The 24106-nt window shown below is 41.9% G+C and overlaps 1 protein-coding gene across 3 annotated transcripts in view; it reads left to right on the top strand.

The window, feature by feature from the left end:
• KDM1A (lysine (K)-specific demethylase 1A) overlaps positions 1 to 23463 on the top strand; it is an 89265-nt gene extending 65802 nt beyond the window's left edge. The window contains exons 8-21 of one of the 3 annotated variants that reach the window (XM_006862327.1): positions 1918 to 1999; positions 3235 to 3329; positions 8937 to 8948; positions 11375 to 11517; positions 11901 to 11991; positions 12922 to 13056; positions 14144 to 14217; positions 14932 to 15043; positions 18719 to 18851; positions 19209 to 19396; positions 19885 to 19999; positions 21744 to 21871; positions 22158 to 22304; positions 22951 to 23463. In XM_006862327.1, the coding sequence (XP_006862389.1) occupies positions 1918 to 1999; positions 3235 to 3329; positions 8937 to 8948; positions 11375 to 11517; positions 11901 to 11991; positions 12922 to 13056; positions 14144 to 14217; positions 14932 to 15043; positions 18719 to 18851; positions 19209 to 19396; positions 19885 to 19999; positions 21744 to 21871; positions 22158 to 22304; positions 22951 to 23136 (1641 nt within the window). In that variant the 3' untranslated portion in view covers positions 23137 to 23463. The remainder of the gene's footprint in view (positions 1 to 1917; positions 2000 to 3234; positions 3330 to 8936; positions 8949 to 11374; positions 11518 to 11900; positions 11992 to 12921; positions 13057 to 14143; positions 14218 to 14931; positions 15044 to 18718; positions 18852 to 19208; positions 19397 to 19884; positions 20000 to 21743; positions 21872 to 22157; positions 22305 to 22950) is intronic. The other 2 variants (XM_006862329.1, XM_006862328.1) reach the window with 2 other exon arrangements.
• Positions 23464 to 24106: the final 643 nt, after the last annotated feature.

Genomic DNA, 24106 nt, shown 5'->3' with positions numbered 1-24106 from the left:
CTACCAGCCGCTCCGCGGGAGAAAGATGAGGCTTTCTACTCCTGTAAGGATTTACACCCTCGGAAACCCTGTACAGGGTCGCTATGGGTCAGAACTGACTTGAAGGCACTTAACAACAACAACAACAACGCTAGTGTGCAGGGTTTATTTTGTTGAGTGTTTATGAGCTACTGTCACATAATCTAAGGAGCTCTGGTACCATAGTGGTTACAAATCGGGCTGCTAACCTTTAGGTTATCACCCGTATTTGAAAATCCCTGGTCCACAGGGATAAAACTGGTAACTGTCAATAGTTTGTGCTTAGTAGACAGTCTGCCCCCTGGCATTGGGCTGTCCTGGATAAAACCATTAGTGAGAGACAGCACATCATTTACAAGAGTCAGAAAATGGTAATAGAAAAATGGCATTTAGTGTAGAATTAGTGAACTACTATTTTCCCTGTTGTCCTTGTCTAGTAAAATGGGAAATATTAGGAACAGCTGGCCAGAGAGATAGCAGCATCTGTGACTAAGGATGACTTTTGACTGTGCACAGGGCTGGTCCCGTGAGGTGGGAGTTAGTTGTCTGGCTTTTCCAAAGGGCTATACAGCTTGAGTAAGGAAGACTGTAGAAGAGTTGATGCTTTTGAGTTATGGTGTTGGAGGAGAATATTGAAAGTGCCATGGGCTGCCAAAAGAACCAATAGATCCGTTTTGGAAGAAGTGCAGCCACAGTGCTCCTTGGAGGCCAAGAAGGCCAAACTTCGTCTCTCATACTTCAGACATATTGTCATGAGGGAACCAGTCATTGGAGAAGGATATCATGCTTGGTAAGGTGGAGGGTCAGAGAAAAAGAGGAAGACCCCCAAGGAGATGGATTGGCAGAGTGGCCGCATCAGTGGGCTCAAGCGTGGCAACAGTAGTGAAGTTGGCCCAGGATCGGGCAGTGTTTCGTTCTACTGTGCATAAGGTCGCTATGAGTTGGTACCGACTCAATGACATTTAACAACAACAACATCCAGCTCTGTAATCCCTGATCTCAGCCACCACTCCTACTCTGGTGTGCTCCCTTCCGTCCGTCCCAATGCTCTGCAGTTCACTGCAGTGTCTCACAGAACTCACCCATGATCAAGGAAATGGCTCATGCGCTTGGTGGAGGCCATCAAGTCGTAAAGGCCTAATTCAGTCCTCACTCTGGAGGATTCTCCTCACCCACCTGGTTGCAGGGGCTGAGGAATACAAATGCAAATGGAGAGAACAGATGACAGGCTGTTGATTGATAGGGCTGGGGTAGCTGGTGAATCAGGTCAGATTTATCTTTAGTCACAGGTACTGCTATCTCTCTAGTTAGCTGTTCCTAATATCTCCTATTGTATAAAATAGACAAGGACCACAGGGAAAATAGTAGTTCACTAATTGTTGGGTCGCAAGTCCCAAGAACTGGAGGTCAGGCAGAGATGAAGCCAGAGTAAGAGAGCAAACTTTGCCAAAGCAATTTCCCCAAGGAGATTAGGGATTGTTTCTTGAGTTAATACCCTCTAGTAAGGTGGGGACTCAAGATACATTCCACTTTAATCTTGCCCCCTACACGTAACAGACAACTCAGGGACCATAGCCATAGGCGTAGATACTAGGGTGTACAATTCATCACAAAATGGGAAGACTGTGACTAGAAAGGCAGTACTAAGTAATTCACGACAAGATACAGTTTCCTCTCATTTAGTTCTATACCTCTTATGTCATTCGTTACCTACCTTTCCCTGAGTAATCTTCAAGTTAAACTTTGTTTTTGCCCACAATACTATTTATTACATTCCCTGTAAACTAAACTACACCTGTCTTTTGGGATTATAAAGGACAGAGACGTAGGATGTTACCAGGCCAGGCTATTATGATTGAAATAGAATTGATGATTTTGGCCATTGAATTCTGAAAACAGGATCGAGTGGGTGGAAGAGTTGCTACATTTCGCAAAGGAAACTACGTAGCTGATCTTGGAGCCATGGTGGTAACAGGTCTTGGTAAGTAGTTCTTAGTTTTATGCTGCAGAGCAATTTGAGACTTTAAAAGATTGTTGAAGTGTTATTTAAAGTCACAAATTATGCAATTTCAGAACATACTGGTCTTGAGTATTCTTACTGTTGCCAGTTAGACTTTTGGAAAAAACCTGTCCCATGATATGCAAAATTTTAATTGCCATACCTTTTGACCTAGAAGTTCTAGTTCTAGGAAATTATATAAGACAAGTTGTTGTTATGTGCAATGGAGTCGTTTCCAACTCATAGTGATCCTATCCTGTACAGGGTTTTCGAGGCTATAAATCTTTACAGGAACAGAAAGCCTTATCTTTCTTTCTCCCATGGAACAGCTGATAGTTTGGAACTGCTGACTGTGAGGTTAGCAACCCGATTCGTAACCACTACGCTGCCAGACAAGTAGACAGTCTTAATATTTTAAACATTTTTGATATGGCATTGTTTATAATGTTGTTGTTGTTAGGTGCCGTCGAGTCGGTTTCGACCCATAGCGACACTGAATAGGGTTTCTGAGGCTGTAAATCTTTACGGGAGCAGCTGGTAGTTTTGAACTGCTGACCTTCCGGTTCGCAGCCCGATTCGTAACCACTACGCTACCAGAGCTGTTTATAATAGAACTTTAAAAATTGCAGATTAAAAAATGGAATTATGATACCATGAGAAATACAAAGCCAGTGAAAACTGTGTCTCCATATTAGCATGAAATGAGGTCTGTAATATATTACTCAGTTGAGAAAAGATTTAAAAACAATACATACGTTATCATTTTTTTGTGGGTGAGTGTAATTTTTTGCACATAAAGCTTTGCTGATACTGTTTTAAGTGTTGTCTAGTTGGTTCTGACTCATAGTCACCCTGTATAGGATTTCCAAGGCTTTAAATCTTCATGGGAGCAGAAAGCCTCATTTTTCTCCTGTAGAGAAGCTGGCAGGCTCCAACTATATGTAGACCTGGGGGTTCGTAGTCCAGTGCTTATCATCTGAAGCCACTGCTCCCACATAAAGGCTAGAAAGTTATGTAGTAAAATGTTAACTGGTTGGGTTATTGGTGTTTTTTGTTCTCTTAACATTTATCTTGCATATTTTATTTTGTACATATTTTTTGTTGTGATAATTTACATACCTTAAGCTTGTATTTATCATTTTTAATAAGTGGATTTTTACTTTGAGGTTTTGATCCTCTTCTCATAAGTATATTAAATTTGTTTGCTTGTTTTCTAGGAGGAAATCCCATGGCTGTGGTCAGCAAACAAGTAAATATGGAACTGGCCAAGATCAAGCAAAAATGCCCACTTTATGAAGCCAATGGACAAGCTGTAAGTCAAGGACAAACAAAACTTTTAAAAATGTCTAGAATAAAGTTGAAAACAATTTTGGAGAAACATGTGAAGAACATACATGCATATAAATATGAACCCAGGATAGAATTGATGGGACCTTTTTCTGATTGTTCCTTAATCCCAACGTATATATGATGTTGTTCAGTGCTGTTGAGTCGGTTCTGATTCATAATGACCCAGTATAGGGTTTCCAAGAGGTGGCTAGTGGATTTGAACCACTAACTTTGTGGTTAACAATTCTGGTGGCACACCAGGAAGTTATTATATTATGCATATTTGCATGCATGGTTAGGTGTTTATTTTTAGACATTTAATTAAGGCTAGTGTGATTGGTAATTTTTTTTGTATTTGACTGTGGCCACCTATTAAGAGATTTGTGGAATTCAAAATAGATTATTTCTTGTATTGTGCCTCCCATCATGTCCTTTAGCTCTGTGTACTATTTATGACTTTGGTTTTTTATTTATAGGCTCATGTTTTTGTTGGACTAATAGCCAAATGCTTATCCTTACTCAAATGCTTAGGTGGATTCCACTAAAGTTTATGCCAATCCAAGGCAGGGAGGTGATACTGAAGACTGGAGACTGAGAGTACTTTAACAGACATAAAATAGGCATAGACTGTGTAAACCAAATCAGTCCTAGGTTGTAGTTAGTAAAGCATGCTCTACTTTACATTAAGTGAGCTTGGTAGGAGTGAGTGAAATTCAGAAGTTTGTATTTAAGTTTTTCCAGTTGCCTATTAGGGGTAAGAAAGCACATACTTCTCAGAATATAAACAGGATTGAAAGATTTGCTTTGTACCTGGTGACTTTTATTGTTCAAAAAACATTAAGATCCCAACATCTTTAATGACTCCTGTTGACCTGTAGACAGCCTATCTTGGAATGCTTTGATTCTAATCTCCAGCCTTCTAGATCCTAATTTACTCCTAAGGCTTGGAGATGGAAGGCTTCTGGGCAGAATAAACAGAATAGATAGAATAGAATGAGAGTGAAAGGAAATAAAGGTGAATTTAGCAATTCATTAAATTTCCATTATTCCGCAAAGAACTGTAAATAGTCCCTGCAATATAAGATTCCACTGTCTGTTGTGAATAATTCTTTTGTTCCAACTTTTTATTGTGAAAATTTTCAAACACAGAAGTAGAAATTTTTCCAGTCTTGTTTCCTCTATCCCACTCCTACTTTTGTTTTTGGGAGTATTTTGAAGTAAACCACAAGCACATTGCCCATAATTATAACAGTCACACAAATAGTTATGAGTCAAGGCTGATTTACCAAAGGTGACGTAGGAGTCCAGCTGCTGTGGAAGAGCTAAGGGAGTGAGGAAGTCTGTGGAGGGTCAAAGATGAGTAGAGATTTGGAACGAAGGAGAGCTGAGGAAAGGCAGGTTAGGACTTCATCATGTGCTTGTGAAAGGGAAAGGAAGGTTTGAAGTGCTGAAGCTGGGATGGTCAAAGCCCTACAGTTGAGGATGAGGCTATTCTATGGAGGCTGTTGCTTGCTAAGGTGATCTGTAGAGAGCAGCAGTGAGAGTATCCCAGTAGCCTGTTGCTGTTGAGTTAGTTCTGACTCAGAGCGACCCTGGAGGACAGAGCAGAATTGCCTGTATGGGTCCAAAGCTGTAAGCTTTTCAGAGGCAGACTGCCTTATCTTCTCCCATGGAGTGGTTGGGGGGCTCAAATTGCTGATCTTTCAGGTAGCAGTTGAGCATTTACCCACTGTGCTGCCAGGGCTCCTCACACTCCCAAATGTGGCCTGCCAGCTGGCTGCCAGTCTGTGAGCTGTTGGTGAGCAGTATGCAGTGAGATAGTAGCTTGTGTTGGAATCTAAATAAACTATAGGATTAGCCACTCTGTTATTTTAGATAACTTTCATCTTTGGTAGCAAGATGTTCTCAGTGAAGGAAGCAGCACATTGATTTATGTTCGAGTTTTTCTAAGTTGGTATGTTTGTCTGAGAAAGTTGGTGGAAAATGGAATTTTTCCATAAACTTTTTGAAACCGCCTTATATTTGGTACAATAGCCAAGTGGTAAAGAGGAGCCTTTGAACAGTCTTAAAGTTGGAAAAATAGTTTGCAACTTTGATCTTGCCACCTTATGTTAGTCAGGCATAAAGAGGAGTATCATGACTTTAGACATCTAAAGGTGTTAGTTATACATTAGTGCTTTCATTCCTTTTAGTTTAGGGAAGAAACTATAACTGAACTATGTTGTTTGCCTGAGGTTAGTGTAGTCAGTAATTTGAAGAGCAAGAGTCATAGTCTGGTGTTCCTTAGTGTCCCCTACCTGTTCTACTACACCTCACTGAGATTTCCATGAAGATGTAAGTGTGTGTAGTACATTCTAACTGACTGCACTAAGTCTCCTTCTCAAAGAGCTTGTTGTAGTTCCTTTCAGGAGCCAACAAGGCCTGGAACAAGAAAGGAAATTCAATCAACGTTTGATTTTTCATTAGTAAACTGTCCAATGAAATGAATTTGTGTTTCTCCATTCATTGTGGACAACCTCAGTGGAAAAGGAAGTGATTTGATGGTTCTGTTAGTATGAAGAGGCTTTAAAAAATTCATGGGGAAAATCTTTAATTAATTAAAATATTTTTTTATTCTATTTTCCACAAACTTTTGAAGCCCCTTTGTATACAGAAATAAAATTTCCCAGCCTACAGTTGCTCAGAGTTAGCCATACCATTTGTAGATTCTGTGTTAAGGACATATCACCATACCCAACCATTTTGTCAGTACACAATAGAAGAATCATGTAGCAAGTGGTTTTTGTTTTGTTACATTGTGACAATCACAAGGATCCATGAAAAAGTTTACCTTTTTGTTCTTGTTCTCTGTGAACCTACATTGGCCCCTAGACTGTTGGATTTTTGTATTTGTAAAGGGAAGTTTATGTTGTGGCTCTGGGTGATAAGAACATGGGCTTCCCTATTTGGTTCTAATATAGGATATCCCTAGAAATAGAAGTTTCATTCATTTTGTTGTCTACCATCCTTAACCCTATAAATCAGAGATAAGGCAGCAACTGCCCTCAGATTCACCGGTTATCGAGTTGAACACTGAACCATGCTGTATTCAGCTTAACTGGGAGAGAGGATGATTCATATTTCAGAAACATTTTGGGACTCACCAGTGAGGGGACTGAAAACATGAATGGCAGGGGGAGGAGGCGGGGGAAATTACTCTCTCTGTAAATGTTTTCTGCATCTCCTGTACACCAGCTATAAACTCGGGGGCTTTTGAATCCTTTTTTTTTCTTGGAGTAATGAAAGATACCTCAATCAAATTCTTGCACTATTGTAGTATTCTGTATTACAAGGTCTCTGGTCTCTATTTGCTTTTGTGTGTGTATGTTGCTACCGAGTGAGAGCCACAGGCTCAGTAACTATTATTCTAAGAAATGGAGGTCTCGATTTTCTTTCTGGAATGGTTTCTTTATTTCAAGGAAGGAAAATCACACAAGGGCAGTGGGTACCAGGCTTCTTAGAAAGCCCACTGATTTACCAAGTTTTCTTTGCACTCAAGAGTGCTACTTAGACTAGTATACTTTTGAGTTCAATGGCCGAGTCACCTTTGTAATTTTCACCTTCCTTGAGGGAGCATCATCTGTATCTTTAAGACAGTCTTTCTCTTACAAATCAGTAGCCGCCATCCCTGCGGCATTTATAAATGCTTTCCATTAGTGTTCCTGAAGTTGCAAAATAGGTTTTTTCCTGCACATATAATAATGATACTGACTTTTCATTCCCAAGTTATACTCTTCAAAAAGGGCATGGAAAAAAATACATTAACTTTTCAATCCTATTTTTCCACTTGAAGAAAACCAGCTATTTCTATTTCCTAAAAAATTCCTTATGTGTTAAAGCCAGGGAGAGAGATGAGAGTCTCCAGTTGCAAAATCACATTGAATTTGATTTGGATTGAGACTGTATCTGTTGTTCATATTCTCCCTTTAGGAACTTCCCCTTGGCTGTTTAGAAATCTGAATTACAGACTATTCTTTTTCTAAAAATTTCTCTTAGGACATGAAAGAAGACCTTTTGTTTCACCATAATTCTACAAGCGTTGAGTGATAGATAGGATGGGGAGATACAGGCCAGATTTGGCTATTACAAACCTTTTTTCAATGTGTTACTCTTCCTGAGAATTTCTCTGGCTGACTCTCAGAACTTTCTGCCCTGGGACATGGCTACATTTAATCTCATTCTGCTCTGCTGCAAGAGAACTTAGCGACACTGGTGGTAGATGACGAGTTGGAAGCATGCAAGAGTTTGTGGTTAAGGTTAGAGTGAAACAGAGCTGTTCTCTTCCTTGAGAGTACTTTTTGCAGTATCAAGGACCTTGTCTAGAAAGTGGTTCGTACCCTATTCCCCAATTTATTCTTCTTGGATTAGACACACAGTCTGTCTCTTCCCCCTACTATGTCCAGGGATGTTCCATTTAATCTAAAGTACCAGAATAATCAGATTGGACCCATTCAGAACAGGGTGCGGTTCAAACCAACCTTTCAGTTCAGTGCTTATCCTACAGCAGTCTTTTGATAGAAGGCTGTATTAATTGGTCCTTTCCCCAAAAATTCCTTTTTAGTTTGCTGTTACAAATTCTTGATATATCATGTAGAAATACACCCACCTTCCAAGATGGTGCTTTGTCCTTTGCAATCATTTACAGAGGTGCTTTCTCAGGATGCAGGCCAGGTGAAGTGGAAATTAGTGTGCATTGTATTTACAGATTGTCAGCCTTTAAACTCCTTTATGCTCTTCTTTCCATAATCATTTGAAATACTGATAAACCCCAAAGGGTCTCACCAAAGGGAATGAAATGACCTGAAGTACAGGGCTTTGGCATGCTCAGGGTGTTCATTTACTTACTAGGTCCTTTTCATTGCCTGGGTTTGTCAAATAGATGTCTCCAAGTAGCTTGATTTTAGAAATGGATTCAAGGTCCAAACATCAAAAACACAGTTTGGTATTTTCCAAATCTTCATATCATTTCAAAGTAGACTTTCAAACTTGGTGGTGAACCACTAGGTGTCAAAGCTAGCCCTTGGTGTGACTTGCACTATTCCTACAATTGTTTAATAGGGCAGAACACTGATGGGGCTTGATGACTATTTCTCTCATCACCTCATAAACCCCGAGCCTTGAGTTAGCGTGGTGTACCGGAGATGCAGTCCTGCCAACCTGGCGCCAGCCACGTGTGGCAGTCATCTTTTGGTTTGGTTTATGTTTGTTTGCTTTATTTTTGTTGTTGTTACTGTTCTGTGTTTATCCTTTCCTCTTTTATTGAGTTTTGCTTTATTCTTTACTGCTTCTGACACCCTCTCCCTTTTTCCCCAACCCCCTTTATAAACTGCTTTCCTTTGGCCATTTCTATGCCTTGATGTTCCCATTTTGGTTTCTGTACAGTCTGTTCCTTATTTCCCTGGTGGTTGCAGCTTCTGAGCTAACAGAATGCTTCTGTCATGCTGTGTATGTGTAAACCCTTGATTTTACTGCTGTCGTACAGACGAAAGTTGACGTGGCTGTTGGGCTGTTATTTACAGTTTATTTCTCTCTCTGCTGCACTGGTTAAAAGGACACTGTCAAGGTATTTTTTTCATAATTTCTCAAATCATTTTCCTCACTGTTTCTAATAACTCATTCAAAGCTTGAAACTTAAATACTTCCCTTCCAAAGACCCTCACCATCATACATCCACACGGGGTTGTTGTAGAGTTGCGCCTATGTGTTGGGCTGGTGCCATCTGAGGTTTTCTCATTAAAAACGCATGTAAAATGTCAGTGTTTTTTTTTTTTTTCTTGTTGTTTTGTTTTTTGTTTTTTTGTGGGGCTGTGGGTGGAGTGAGGGAAAAGTAATGAATCAAACAGGCTGCTCAGCAAACAGAGGGAAGGAAGCCGAAGGTCAAATTTGGTCCCTCTAACCTTGACAGTGTCCCTTTAAGTATCTCTTTACCACACACCCTGGACCCTACTTACTGAGCCTGAGCGCTTCGTACTTTGTCAGTATGAACTGCCCTGTGTCACTGTCACCCAAGCTGCAGAGATTAAAGTTGACCCTGGAAGAGCTTTAATCTGCACCATCTGCATACTGTGGTATTGGCGCATTCTGCCCTATTGTAGAACATATGTTCTAGTCCCTCTTGCTGTCATAGCATCCTCTTGCCAGACATCATAGAAGCCACAGGTAAAATAAATAACCTCTTGTTGTACTCCGAGAAAAGATGTGTGTCTGTGATTGGTTAGTTATCACTTGGTTTTTGGAAACTAATCTGAGCTCTCTTAAATCATAGATTTAATCATTTTTAAAATGTAATTATTTGTTTTTTGAAACAAGCACCAAATTTAGAGCTTCCAGAACTATGTTTTGTAGCTTCACTGCAGAAATAGCCAGGTTAAACAGCAAAAATCTAACCTAGCTTTGAGCTGCTCTGTGTGTAGCCTTGGTGAAGAAAAGTTACTAATGGAATTCCTGAGAGGAATCCCTTCCATCAGCTCTGATAGCTAGGTCTTTGGCCATGGCAGCTAAATGAGTGAGTCAGATGCATTGGATCCACCTAGTTCTTGGTACCATCCTAATATGTAAATGGCACCTACCACAAGCCTGATATGTAAATGGTACCAAGCATCCAGTGGTCAATCCTCAGCCTCAGTTCTCAACAGAAATAAGATTCTTAGAGATTTACGTTTTCTTTAGGTTAAAGGTGACTCTCTAATTCATAAAGATACCCTGATCTCTCCCTGGTGTGGTCTTTTAGAACTTGATGCTTTAAATATGATTCGATGAATCAGTTATGGCGTCTGTCATGTACAGTCACAGAGGACTGTTGTGGTATTTTTAAACCTTTTCTTCCTTCGGTACAGGTTGTACCTCTTACCCAATTCTTTTTGTTCCATGGTAGCTCAACTAGTAGAGTTACTTGTGTGACTAATCAGTTTTGTGAAATGGCCTGTCTAATTGGGAAGGACAAAAGGGAAGAACTTTCAAATGAGCAGTAGAGTCTTATTGTGGTGATCTTGTCCTCTGACTGAGAAAGACCACTCTGTAGTCATAGTGGTTACTAGATCTTACTTTGATGTTGTTGTGTTTTTTTTGTTACTACTTTTAAGTTGGAACTAAAATAAAATTCCATATTTTGAGTCCCATTTCCCAGTTGACTATGAGATACTAGTACTGGCAAGAGACACTTGCCTTAGGCATGCTTTTCCTTCTCTTGCTGCTGCCATGAATTCCACCTTAGAAATGCAGAGCCAGTTTATCTTGAGACTAGTGAAGCCATAGCCAGTGGTGTGTGTCAGCTAATGGGTGGTATCATAGGCACAGAAGGGCTCAGGAACGTGGGCTTGTGGCTTAATTGGCTTTGCAATCTGTTCCCTTCATCCAACACAGTGAGGAGTCTGGCACCACAGTTAGTCAGCCTCTTTAAGAGTTTTAGACAAGGCAACTCTGAACTCATTGGTGCTACAAAGCACCATTCCTCTCTGTAGAAGAATAAAGGTGCTACTGCGTTCTTATTCCAAGCTGTGAACTCGCTTCTCTCTCCTTAACTCCCACCTGAAATGCTGTCCTTGTTGAGGGGCAGCAGATACCTTGGGCTTCTTAGTTTCCCATCTTGCCCTTATTCTGGAAGGTTATCAGGTGTGTTGACATGGCTTTTGTTGTCTGGGACTTTTCCAGAGTGTTTGCATGTCAGCTCAGCTCAGTGCATGTCAGCTCCAATGCGCCTTTTTTTGCTCCATGTAATTCAGTCAGTGAGCACCCACTGTGATCTTGTGATTGGTAATGTAGGGGGAGACCCAACTCTGAGGGTAAAGAGGGGAGAGGAAGGAAAACTCAGGGCCAACACATTTCACATCTCATTCAAATGGAATTGACCACTTCATGGAAAAGAAAATCTGGATCATTGTCTTCAAAGATACATATTTTGACCCTTATAAACAATCGCACATTTGTGTTCTTGGATGGTCATTTTCAGTTTTATATAAGGACCAACTCTGCTATACTTCGGATTTTCAGGTTCCTAAAGAGAAAGATGAAATGGTAGAGCAAGAGTTTAACCGGTTGCTAGAAGCTACATCTTACCTTAGTCATCAACTAGACTTCAATGTCCTCAATAATAAGCCTGTGTCCCTTGGCCAGGCATTGGAAGTTGTCATCCAGTAAGTACACTGATACTACTTGTTGTAAAGTGAATTCCACTTTAGAGATTTGATGTTATGCTTTTAAGTTTTTCAGCAAGTTTTATTCAAGCTAGGTTTCACTTATTTTCATGAGCTATAGTTAATTAAATTCAAATGTAAAATCATTTAAAATAATAACCTGTTCTGCAAGGCCTTTTTCTATTCAAAAGTTCATTGCTTTTATGAGATTGTACTGTATTTAACATAGCCTAAAATATAATTTGTCACCAGCCAACTTTCTTGTTCCAAAGGATTGAAAGTTTCCACAGACTTGATGCCCTGGTGTGTTTTTGATGAGCACTTGTCTTGTGCTAAACCGCAGGCTATGTGGCCAGGATGTTTGTACATACCGTCTCTCTTAGGTTACAAGAAAAGCATGTCAAAGATGAGCAGATTGAACACTGGAAGAAGATAGTGAAGACTCAGGAGGAACTGAAAGAACTTCTTAATAAGGTGAAATTTTGTGTTTTCTTCATAGCTGAAGGAGAAACACCAACTGTTGGTGTAGACATTTTTAAAGTATTTCTGAGTTTTCTCTCCTTGGAATAGTAGGTCAGCACAGCTAGGTCTCATGATTCTAAAGAAAATCCTGAGTAGCAGAAGGCACTTGGTGTTGCAGTGTGGCGCTGGTGGTTCATTGTTGCCAGGGAGCTAGCGCTTTCTTCTGTGTCAATTTCCCTTGAGCTGGTTCAGAGTTGGGCAGTCCTTCTGCTGAATTCTAGCACTAGAGGGAAATCCGTTGTCTTGGTGTCAAGTTCCCAATGAGGAAGGCAAAGGGACTTGAAGAGGGATGACCCTGGGGGGGCCTCGATAATGCAAAGTCTGAGTGCAGTCCTGTAACTAGGCTCTTGGCTCAGTGTATCACCAGACCTCAGATGAAGAGATCTCTAGCACTCCTTCTTCATGGCTTGTCAGAGGAGAAGAAGGGCCACAAAACTGTCAAATAGCAGGAAGGCCGGGCCCTGGCCCCACAGTCTCATGCTTTCACCATGTCCTGTTGGTACCATCAGAAAGCTGGCAACAAAGAACATCAGGAATGGTTTCTTGAGGTTGTTTCTGTGGTGATCTGACCTGTTACACACTTTGAAAGAAAATCATGATCATCTATTTCCCAATTGGTGATAGATTTTTTTCCCCTGGAAATTAAATTCAGTACAGTCTGGGTTTTTTTGATGTGACACTTTCATGTTAAGCTATCTAGGATTATTTCCCCTTGTTTCCAAAATGACATAAAGAAGAGAGATTTAGAAACACAGAGACCTGGTACTATAGACCTGGTGTGGCCAGTTAGCAGTTTGGGGGAGGAGGCAAAACCACTTGTGGTCTGGAGATCAAATACATCACAATCTAAAATGGTACATTTGTGTTTGTTTTTCCTCTTAGATGGTAAATTTGAAAGAGAAAATTAAAGAACTCCACCAGCAATACAAAGAAGCCTCTGAAGTGAAGCCCCCCCGAGATATCACTGCTGAGTTCTTAGTGAAAAGCAAGCACAGGGACCTGACTGCCCTCTGCAAGGTGTGGTATACAGCAAGCCCCCTGGCTTTCCTGGGAATGCGAAGAAATAGTACCAAACAGCGCGCACCCCACTGGCTGATCACAGACAGGCCCTGGAGGAGGAAGGAGGGGTGGGCCATGAGGAGCCAGGGACACACACTAGGCTAGTATTGTTTTCAGTCTCCTCCCTTTGGCCTATTTAAATCTCAGTTCTGCAGAGGTCACTCAGTTTGTTGTCGTTAAGTGTTGTCAATTCAGTTCCAATTCATCCCGATCCTGTATAGGGCTTCAGAGGAGTAGGTGGTAGCTCTGAGCCACCAACCTTGAAGTTCAAACCAACCTTGTGATCCAGTGCTTATCCTACAGTGCCACAGCAGAGCTCTATCTCTGACAGTTTAGAATAGTTACTTGGAGACAAACTGTCTGATTTGAATCCCTAACTTGGTATCTGCTAGCTGTGATGCCTTGGACTTCTTAATTGCTTTCTCTGTAACCTGGTGTTAATAATACCTAACTTGCTGGGTAATTGTGAACCTTAAATAAAATTTTGTATCCAGACTTTTTATCCTTATGCTGAGGTAAATGCATAGGAAATGGTAATTGTTACTATTTTTTGTCTTTATTTATGAAATCTACCCAGTACTGCACAAGTGATTTGGAGCTGCTTCTGGCTCATAGTAATAACCTATAGGGCAGAATAGAAACTACTCCATAGGATCTCCAACACTTTAACATCTTTACTGAAGCAGACAGCTTCTTCTTTTTTCCTGAAAAATAGCTGGTGGGTTTGACCTGCCAACTTTGCAGTTAACAGCCTAGTGCTTAACCCACTGTGCTACCAACTCTCCTTTACTTAGCACACTCATGTGTTTCTTCTTTTATTTTCCTTTTTGAAACCCCACAAACAACATCTTTTTCTAGCTTCGTAAATGTAACATGTCTCTAAGGACAAAAATTCCCAAACTCTGACCCCCCAACCTTAAATTGAGGTACTCTCCTATAAACTATGTGAACAGAGATCTGATGCAGACATTATACCTCATGGTATAAGTAAGGGAGGTGGGTATCTTACCACTCAGGAGAAATCTGTTTCACTTAATTTTATCAGGAATATGATGAATTGGCTGAAACACAAGGAAAACTAGAAGAAAAACTTCAAGAATTAGAAGCCAATCCCCCAAGGTAAGGAAAACAAACATTGTTCTGTGTTCAATATAAAAGGAAAATTAGAAAGCTAGTGGGCTTTTATTTCAATTTAATTAATGAATTTTTATTTATGTTCAACAAATGGATTTTAAATTGTTTAGTGAGTAGAAATATCTGTGAACTTACGGACTACTTGTACTCTTAAAGTCTTACTTGTAACTGTGTCCTAAATGCCTAACGGGTTGTATTTGAGAAGATAACCTTTCACTGTTGGACTGACCCTTCCATGAAGATGGCTTCTTTCAGTGGGATAGAGGGTGGTGGAGTGTTACTCTCCTCATTCTGAGGCTCTCCATTGGGTTTTGATGTGAATCTTAACCTGATACCAGATGGCACTGGGCCTCCACATCTGCCTATTTGACTCTGTGGTCAGGAATGCCACCCATCTTTGCTTTAGTCCCTGCTTTATTAAAAACATTTTCTACAAAGAATAAGCTTTCGTAAGGCAAGGGTATTTAAGGTTTTACTAGTAGGAAGAAGCATTTGTTTTTTCCAGATAAATGAGGCCTAATTGTAATTTGCTATATGTCCTGAGCTTGACACTGCTCTGGGCACCAGACATATAAGATATAAGGTCCCACTGGTTGAGTCCACTTTTTTAGCTAAGGTGCAGCCCCAGACTAAGGGTCAACTCCTATTGAGAGAATCTGACTTTGAATAAGCTTGCCCTCTTTTGTTCTTTCTTTACAGTGATGTGTATCTATCATCAAGAGACAGACAAATACTGGATTGGCATTTTGCAAATCTTGAGTTTGCTAATGCCACACCTCTCTCTACCCTCTCCCTTAAACATTGGGATCAGGTAAAAGTCCTTCACCATTTATTTTCTTACATGTGGCTTTGAGAAGGCTCTCAAGAGAAACTATTGCTTTATGGATACTTGTCTTTTTAAACAAGGAGCTCTGTCTGGTAGCTCAGTGGTTTTGAATTGGGCTGCTAACCTCAAGGTCAGCACTTCGAAACTACCAGCTGTTCTGCAGGAGAAAGATGATGCTTTCTGCTCCCATAAAGATTTACAGCATCAGAAACTCTGTACAGGGTCGCTAAAAGTCAGAACTGACTCCACGGCACATAACCACCATCATCTTTTTAAACAGTTTTAATTAAGAGAGATAATTGCTATACAGTAAAATTCACCCATTTTAAATGAATGTCTCTAGTCATGAGCCACCACTCCAATCAAGAATAAAGAGCCCTTTCATCAACCTATCCCTTCCTGTCCCCCTTGGCTCCAGACAACCACTAATCTGATTTCTGTCATTATGGTCTTGCTTTTTCTAAAATGTCATATAAATTGGGTCATATGATATGCAATAACCCAAGTAACCTTTGGTGTGTAGCTTTTTTCACTTGAACATAAAGTGCTTTGAACTTCATTTGTGTTGTGTTTCTCAGTAATTTGTCCTTCTGGATCTGACCCATAGCGACCCTGTATAGGGTTTCCGAGGAGCAATTGGTGAGCTTGAACTGCCGACCTTATGGTTCAAACTGACTTTGCAGTCCAGCGCATTAACCCACAGTGCTACATACACCAGGACTCTTTTGTGTCTTTATTCCATTGTATATACACAATAGACACAGGGTTCCACTGATGGACATCTGAGTTTTGGCTTTTACAAGTGGAGCAGCTGACTGTTTCTTGGGTAAAATACCTTGGAGTGGAATTGCTAGGTCTTAGGATAAGCACAGGACCAAAAGGTCTGTGGTTCAAACTCACCAGCTGCTCCTCAGAAACCCCGTATAGGATTGCTGTGGAGTCCGGGTGTGGCACTGTGGGTTAATACACTGGACTGCAAAGGCAGTTTGAACTACAAGGTCTGTGGTCAAACTCACCAGCAGTTCCTTTGAAACCCTGTACGGGGTCACTATGTGTCGGAACCAACTCCACAGCAGTTAAACAACAACAAAGAGCAGTATTGCCTGTGGTTCTCCTTTGCATTTCCTTGAGGACATGGCGGCGCCTCTTTTGATGTGTTTGTTGGCAGTTCAGATGTCTTCTTTGGTGAGGTGTCTGTTCAAGCTGTTTACCCGTTTTGTAAACTTTATTGTCTGGCTTCCTATTGTAAGACTTCTTTAAATTCTTTCTATTCCGGAACAAGAAGTGCTGGTGTGGCACTGTAGGATATCCTAACAATAGGTTGGAGGTTCAAACCCACCAGCTACTTCTTCGAGAGTTGGAATCAACTTGACAGCACTTAACAGCAACAATGTTCTGGATAGAAATCCGTTAGCAGATTTGCATTTTGTAAATACTTTCTTCTAGTCTTTGCTTTGCTTCTTCATTTTCTAAGTGGTATCTTTAAAAGTGGAAATATTTAAAGTATTTATGAACTCAAACTATTTTATGGCTTGAATTTTTTTTTTCTATCCCAAGAATTTTCTCCTGCATTTTCTTCCGAAGTTTATGGACTTAGGCTGTATGTTTAGGTCTGTAGTCCTTTGTGAATTTTCTTTTAATATCATAAACTGTGGCGGGACTCTTTTTTTCATATTTAATCATCCTTTCTTGTTATTTTTTTTTTCCATTTGTCTTTGCACTTTTGTTCAAAATCATTTTACCAGGTAAGCATGCGTCTGTTTATGGTTGTTGTTTACTGTTCATTGATCTATCTGTGAGCCGTTATTACCATGCTGGCTTCAGTAGTTCCCTAGTGTATATTTTGGAATCAGGTAGTGAGTGTTGTATGCTCCAACTTTGTTCTCTTAAAAATTGTTTTGGGTATTCTGTATTGTATTTCTGGAAAATTTTTTATTTTAAAATGCCTTCTGGGAGTGTGATTGGAATTGCATTGAATTTATAGATGTCTTTAGTGTGAATTTGTCTTATCATGGTATTTATTTACTTATGTTTTCTTCAATCATCTTATTGTTTTATTGTTGTCAATGTGTAAGTCTTACACATCTTTTTTTTTTTTTTTTTTCCGTTCCTAAGTACTTTAAGTGTGGTTTACTCTTCACTTTCATTTTGTGAGGTACACAGGGCTTCTTGGATATTGAATGGACTACTCTCTAATTCTTAGACTTTAAGCAGACTTAAAACTGTATAGAAGTAAATATTTTATTTTACTTGCATATTTTAAATTTTTAGTGTGCATCCATTTGTAATTGTGTTAAATGTTGGATGTGGGTTGTTTGAACTGATCTGATCTGCTAGAGTTGCTGCCAGTCCAGTATTTTCATCTCGTATCTAGGAATTCTCTTTGGGAGAAGTGCAGCCAGAGTGCTGCTTGATGGCCAAACTTCATATCTCATACTTCAGACATGTTGTCAGGAGGGAGCAGTTGCTGGAGAAGGATACCATGTTTGGTAGGGTGGAAGGTCAGAGAAAAAGAGGAAGACCCCTTGTGAGATGGATTGGCCAAGTGGCAGCATCTATGGACTCAAGTGTGGCAACGATAGTGAGGTTGGCCCAGGATCGGGCTGTGTCTCATTCTGCTGTGCATAAAGTCGCTATAAGTTGGCACCAACTCGATGGCACCTAACAACAACAACATGTCTTCCCCAGGAATTTCCTAGTTAGAAATACAAATTTTCAAAAGTGTGCCTGTATAGAAAAGTTTTTAATAAGTTCAAAAAGATCATTTGGGAGATTTTTAACTTCCAGGCCAAACCTTGACTGTATGAATGATCTGGGGCCAGTCTTTCTAATACTAATTGCTTTCCTCCAGCATGACTGACTTTAGTTTGGAAAGTCTTCCTCTCCTTTAAAGCCTGTATATTTAAGGAGTGAAAACTGGTTTTGCTCTTGTTAAGTGCCATCGAGTCAGTTCCGACTCATAGTAATCCTGTATGGGGTCTCTGAGGAGTGGCTGGTGGGTTTGAAATGCAAACCTTGTGGTCAGTAATCCAGTGCTTATCCTATAGCACCACACCTGGACTCTGATTATGCTCTTTTGTTGTTGTTGTGAAGTGCCGTGGAGTGGGTTCTGACTCATAGCGACCCTGTACAGGGTTTTACTGGCTGTAAATCTCTACGGGAGCAGAAAGCCTCATCTTTCCCCCATGGAACAGCTGGTAGTTTCAAACTGCTGACCCTGAGGTTAACAGCCTTAGGCAACTGAAAACGTAAGCAGGACAGTAGATCTACTGTGCTGGCAAATCTGTAAGGCATTTGAAAGTCAAACTTTTCTGGCATCTAATCATCTGGGGTTTTCTGGATGGTGACTTCCTTGACCCTGCCTGTCCCCGATGGGGCTTCTGGTGGTCCTGACCTGTGAAGCTATAAAATCTCCTCCTAAAGAGGACAGACCCACCCTAATTAATCCCACTGTCCAGAGAATGCCCTTAGGACATTGGGGCTTTTTTTCTTCTTTCTCCTTCAGTCTCCTTGGGCAGCAGTGGTTCTTTCATTTCTGCCCACATGTAGTGATCCTTTCTAGAAGCTGTTTTCAATATCTACATACAGAACTTGGTATAAAGGGCATAGATTTATTAGATTACAAAAATGTGGAAATGTGTCCTATTGCCTCCTCTTTAGGACGATGACTTCGAGTTTACTGGCAGCCACCTGACAGTGAGGAATGGCTACTCCTGTGTGCCTGTGGCATTAGCAGAAGGCCTGGACATTAAGTTGAACACAGCGGTTCGGCAGGTTCGCTACACGGCTTCAGGTACAGCCCGGCTCCAGGCACTGATCTGATCTTGTATTGAGCTGGACCCTACAGCAAGAGTGTTGGACATGTTTCTTTATAGGCTATTTTATAGACTTAATGACTCCTGAGTAAAATGTTCGCATTTATAAGAGTCAATAGTGCCTTTGTTGGTGGTTTTAGCTCCTTATTTTAGACCCATCTACTTGTGCCTGGATTCATTTATTATAATCAAGGCCAGTTGTTCTGTTGGTATAGGAAATGAAGCAGTGACCCTAACTGATAGACTTGTAGTCATGTGATGTTGTGCAGATTCTCCTGTGCACTGAATACTCAGTACTGGCCCATCACCAAGTCTTTTTCCTCCAACCTCCTCAGGGTGTGAAGTGATCGCTGTGAATACTCGCTCCACAAGTCAGACATTTATTTATAAGTGTGACGCTGTTCTCTGCACCCTTCCCCTGGGTGTGCTGAAGCAGCAGCCCCCAGCTGTTCAGTTTGTGCCTCCTCTTCCAGAGTGGAAAACATCTGCAGTCCAGAGAATGGGATTTGGCAACCTTAACAAGGTAACCCTCTCTCAGCATACCTGTCTCACTAACCTTACTCACAGAGGAGAGGGATTTGCAGCTGTGTACATTGGACTGTGCTCTCAGCTGCTAGTCAGTTCATTCCCTTCCAGGCTTCATTATCTATCAGATAAGTCCAGGAGGATAAAGCCAATCCTACAAAAGGAGTCATTGTTAAGTGCCGTCAAGTCAGTTCCAACTCATAGTGAACCTTGTATGGGGTTTCCAAAGTAGCTGGTGAGTTTGAACTGCCAGTCTTGTGGTTAGCAAGTCCAGTGCTTATCCTACAGCATCACACCAGGAATCCTAAAGGAGTCATAAATGTGGCCCTATATAGCACCATTCTAACCAGGGATTCTGGACTTTGATTGAACATCTATTAAAAAGACCTTAAGGTCTCAGGAGAAAGAAAGGTGTTGAGGTCCAGCTTTACTTAAAGCCACATTGTCTGACCCAGCCACCAAGTCATGTGCCCTTCTTCCTGGCAGGTGGTGTTGTGCTTCGACCGTGTTTTCTGGGATCCAAGTGTCAATTTGTTCGGACACGTTGGCAGTACAACTGCCAGCAGGGGTGAGCTCTTCTTATTCTGGAACCTCTATAAAGGTAATTGCTTTTTCCTTTTAATCTTTTTCATGGCCTTATAGGAAGAACAGAAGTAAAAATATTTTGGGTTTTCTCAAATATATATGCCTTGATTTTTCTTTCTGTTCATTCAACAAGAGAGTACTGAATCCCTCCTAGATGCTGGGGATATACAGAAGGAAAAATAATAGCTGTGTTCATGGAGCTCCCAGCCTATGGGGGACACAAAAATGAGATAGGTGGTCTCAGAACTGGGAAGGGAGTAGAGTGACAGGGTTCGAACCCAGGTCACTGAAAAGGACACACCCAATTAAGAGGGGTTGGCCCAGGATGGCTTTCTGGGTGGAGAAACTTCCACCCCTCATTCTCTGACCTTCATGTATCTGAATCTCTGATCACTTCCCTTCAAATGGATCTCAGTCTTCTACCTCCAATTGCTAATGTGTTTCTTCTATAATTGGACTACTCTTCATTTGGTGCTAAAGAAAATATGTCTATACCTTCCCTGATTCCTCAGAGATGGCTGTAAGATAGTAAGGTTCAGGGGACATCCTGCTGGGCAGAGTGCCCTCCACCCCCAGCTCTCCTCATTGCCTGAATCCATCCCGGGCCTCTCCCTGCAGAGGAGTGGGCACCTGTTCTGAGCTCCCTCTCTGACCAGGCCTCAGTACCTGTCTCAGAATCACTAGCAAGTCTGCCCACTCTCCAGTCCAAACCACTGTCCCCTCTGACCTGAACCAGTCTCTGTGCCTGGTCTCCTCCAGCATTCAGGGACAAGATCACACTCGTGCAGTATTCAGGCTCCTCAGCTTTAGGGCCCTGGGCTTGGACCCACTGCTCAGAGAGCCCCCACCCCAGCCCTCCAGGACACACTCTGCCCCTCAAGTTCTGAATTCTCTGAGTTGATGGTAAGTGTTGTCAAGTCGGTTCCAACTCATGGCCCTGTGTAGGGTTTCTGAGGAGCAGCTGGTGGGTTTGAACATCCAGTCTTGCAATTAGTAGTCCAGTACTTATTCTTAGCGCCACACAAGGAGCACACTCTCTGAGTAGTCTATGCTTTTCTGCTTAGCTTTTATCACAGTTCATGGTTGCATATCTATCTGACGATTTATGTGCAGTATAAATAAATCATCACACAGATATGTAATGGGGTGTCTAGCCTAGTTTATAACTTTTATATCCCCAGCACCTAGTACATCTGAGGAAATATTCCCTGAAAGTGTGAACAGAGGTTACAATGGGCATGGAGGGAGCTGGGATAGCTAGAAAGGATGGAGCCCATTGTTGAAGCCATTGTCTTGAAGCTGTCTGAGGAGCCAGAGCTGAGCTGCTTCTGTCTGCGTATCGGAGTGCTGGTTAGTAAGGCTTGCAGTTGTGTTTGCAGGACCCATCTGCTCTGCAGTTAGGAACAGGGAGGAATCTGTAGTCCGCCAGCTCCCTTCTGAGGATCAACTTTTAATTTTTGTTAAGTGCCTTCAAGTCAGTTCTGACTCATAGTGATCTTGTATAGGGTTTCCAAGGAGTAGCTGATGAATCAGAGCTGCCAACCTTGCAATTCAAACTGACCTTGCGATCCAGTGCATTAACCCACAGTGCCATGCCAGGACTCCTTGAATTGCTCTATTAGAAGTATAACTTGGCTCTAGCATCGGAGGGCTGCATACCTAGTGTCAGATTTCAGAGCACCAAGAATAATGAGGGCTCTAGTAAGGTTATTGAGGACAGTATGTAGGTAATTCTGGAACTGTCCTTTCTGTCTCCCTAGCTCCAATACTACTGGCACTGGTAGCAGGAGAAGCTGCTGGCATCATGGAAAACATAAGTGATGATGTGATTGTTGGCCGATGTCTGGCCATTCTCAAAGGAATTTTTGGCAGCAGTGCGGTGCCCCAGGTAAGTGAATAGTTGTGTGGGAGCAGCAAGGACCTGGGGGGGTTCAGACTCACTTGGGGGTTGTTCTAGCATCAGTTCTTGGTCAGGATGATTTTGGGCCAGAATGGAAACATGTGCATTGGCTTGCAGGAAGATGAAAGGTGTTGGGAGTGCCTGCCCTGAGTATGAAGATTCTTTGTTGCCATCAGCATGTCCTTTGTCTGCCTTTCACAGATGACAGGTTTCTCTTGGGGTCTAAGAATGACTATTGCATATCCATTTGTTTGGGCTTTATTTATTTATTTAGCCCAAGGAGACTGTGGTGTCTCGCTGGCGTGCTGATCCTTGGGCCCGGGGCTCCTATTCCTATGTAGCCGCAGGATCATCTGGAAATGACTATGATTTGATGGCTCAGCCAATCACTCCCGGCCCCTCAATTCCAGGTGCCCCGCAGGTAAGAAACTGGCAAACCGACCCTGGCCTCATTTGGGAAGAGACCAGGATCTCAGGGTAAAATGGTACTGCTGATCCTTTAGATTCCCATTGTTCTATCACTGGACACTTTTCAGATAATCTAGAGTTGAAAGGAGAGAGAAGCAGTACGGTTTGTGAGTAAGAATTTGTAAAGGCTCATGAGATTGTTGCTGTGTTCCACTCACTAGAGGCCCCCCAGGGCATGCCTCTGAGAAGTAACCTAAGGTCCTTATCTAGACTAGACTGGTCCCTGCTCCAGTGAACAGGAAGGGCTCCTGCTAACGTACTCCAGGCTGCTCTGGGCTAGAGGCAGAACTTCCTGACTAAGGAATGCTCTGCTTTCCTGGTGCCCCGTTGTCAGTCACAGGAGCAGCAAGCTCTAGAGCTGGGTCTCCCCCAAGTCAAATGGAGCTGCTGCAGTTCTGAGTTTTACTGTTCCATTTCTACTCTGTCAATACTAGGAACATGCTTACAGAGGAGGGAGATGAGAAACCTTTTTGATGGAATCATGGGTTGCTACTTGGGGTTCAGCTTTCAATGGGCAATAGGAATCTGGCAGTTCAGATAAAAGAATAAAGGTGTAATTGCTAAACCTACTGATTTTCTCTTAATTTCCTCTGAAATAGCCAATCCCACGGCTGTTCTTTGCGGGAGAACACACCATCCGTAACTACCCAGCCACGGTCCACGGTGCTCTGCTGAGTGGGCTGCGAGAAGCAGGAAGGATTGCAGACCAGTTTCTAGGGGCCATGTACACGCTGCCTCGCCAGGCCACACCAGGTGTCCCTGCACAGCAGTCCCCAAGCATGTGACAGACTCTTTCTGAGGGAAGAGGATGGGGTGTGCACCTTCTGCTGCAGTACGCAGAGCTCTTCTAGCAATACTCAATCCCACTGAGAAACTCGCCCTGATACCTGGGTCATGGTCAGCTACCAGCTCCTTAGGTGACACGGCCAAGAGGGTGGTTTCCTTTGAATGACTCGGATCATAGGAATGGACCCAATAGTCTGGAATTCCATGTTCTTTGTGAAGACTCAGGCAAACAAGCACTGTGGAATAATAACATCTTAAATCTCTTGGGGTGTGATTTTTTTTTTTTTTTTTAATATATTTTGGGAATAAAACTTGATATAAATTTGTTCTTTTGGTTCTCCTTTGGGTGAGTTGTGTACTAGAAAATGCCAAGTCTCCTATAGTAAAAGTGTTGTCATGTATGTTCTCCATGGTTAGTTAAGGGTGGCGTTCATATAAAGGCGACAGCAGTTTGGTCAGGTCAGGGGGGCGACAGAAGTGATGGGCTTCCTGAGCTTCTGTCCTGGGGTGGTAGCATGTCGAGAATAAGAAGCCCTATAGCAAGCGTATGGATATTAGGGAGCCTTGGGAAGTGCTAGTTTGAACAAGGTTTGGACCTTTGACAGATGATGGCAGTATTCCCCAGATTCCCTCCATGAGTATGCTAAATTCTGTTGAAGGGAATGGTATAAAAGATTGGGAAAATGTTATAGAAGGGGTAACCGGGCACTTTAAGACTTGGTGGGAGGTCACAAGTCTCAAAAGGTCCCCAGAGCTATGTATGTTCCATGAGGAGGCTTTGACGGGGTAGTATCCGTGTTTTTTGAAGTCCTGGTGTGGCGCTGTCAGGTAAGCACTGGACTGCAAGGTCAGTTTGAACCATAAGGCTGGCAGTTCAAACCCGTCAGCCACTCTGTGGAAACCCTGTACAGGGTCACTATGAGTCGGTAAAGACTCAATGGCATTTAACAATTTCTAGTGGCTTAGCTG

The sequence above is a fragment of the Chrysochloris asiatica genome, unplaced genomic scaffold, assembly GCF_000296735.1.
Source record: "Chrysochloris asiatica unplaced genomic scaffold, ChrAsi1.0 scaffold00047, whole genome shotgun sequence".
Lineage (NCBI taxonomy): Eukaryota > Metazoa > Chordata > Mammalia > Afrosoricida > Chrysochloridae > Chrysochloris > Chrysochloris asiatica.
The sequence above is the reverse complement of the archived record's forward strand: the minus strand, read 5'-3'. Positions and strand labels throughout refer to the sequence as shown.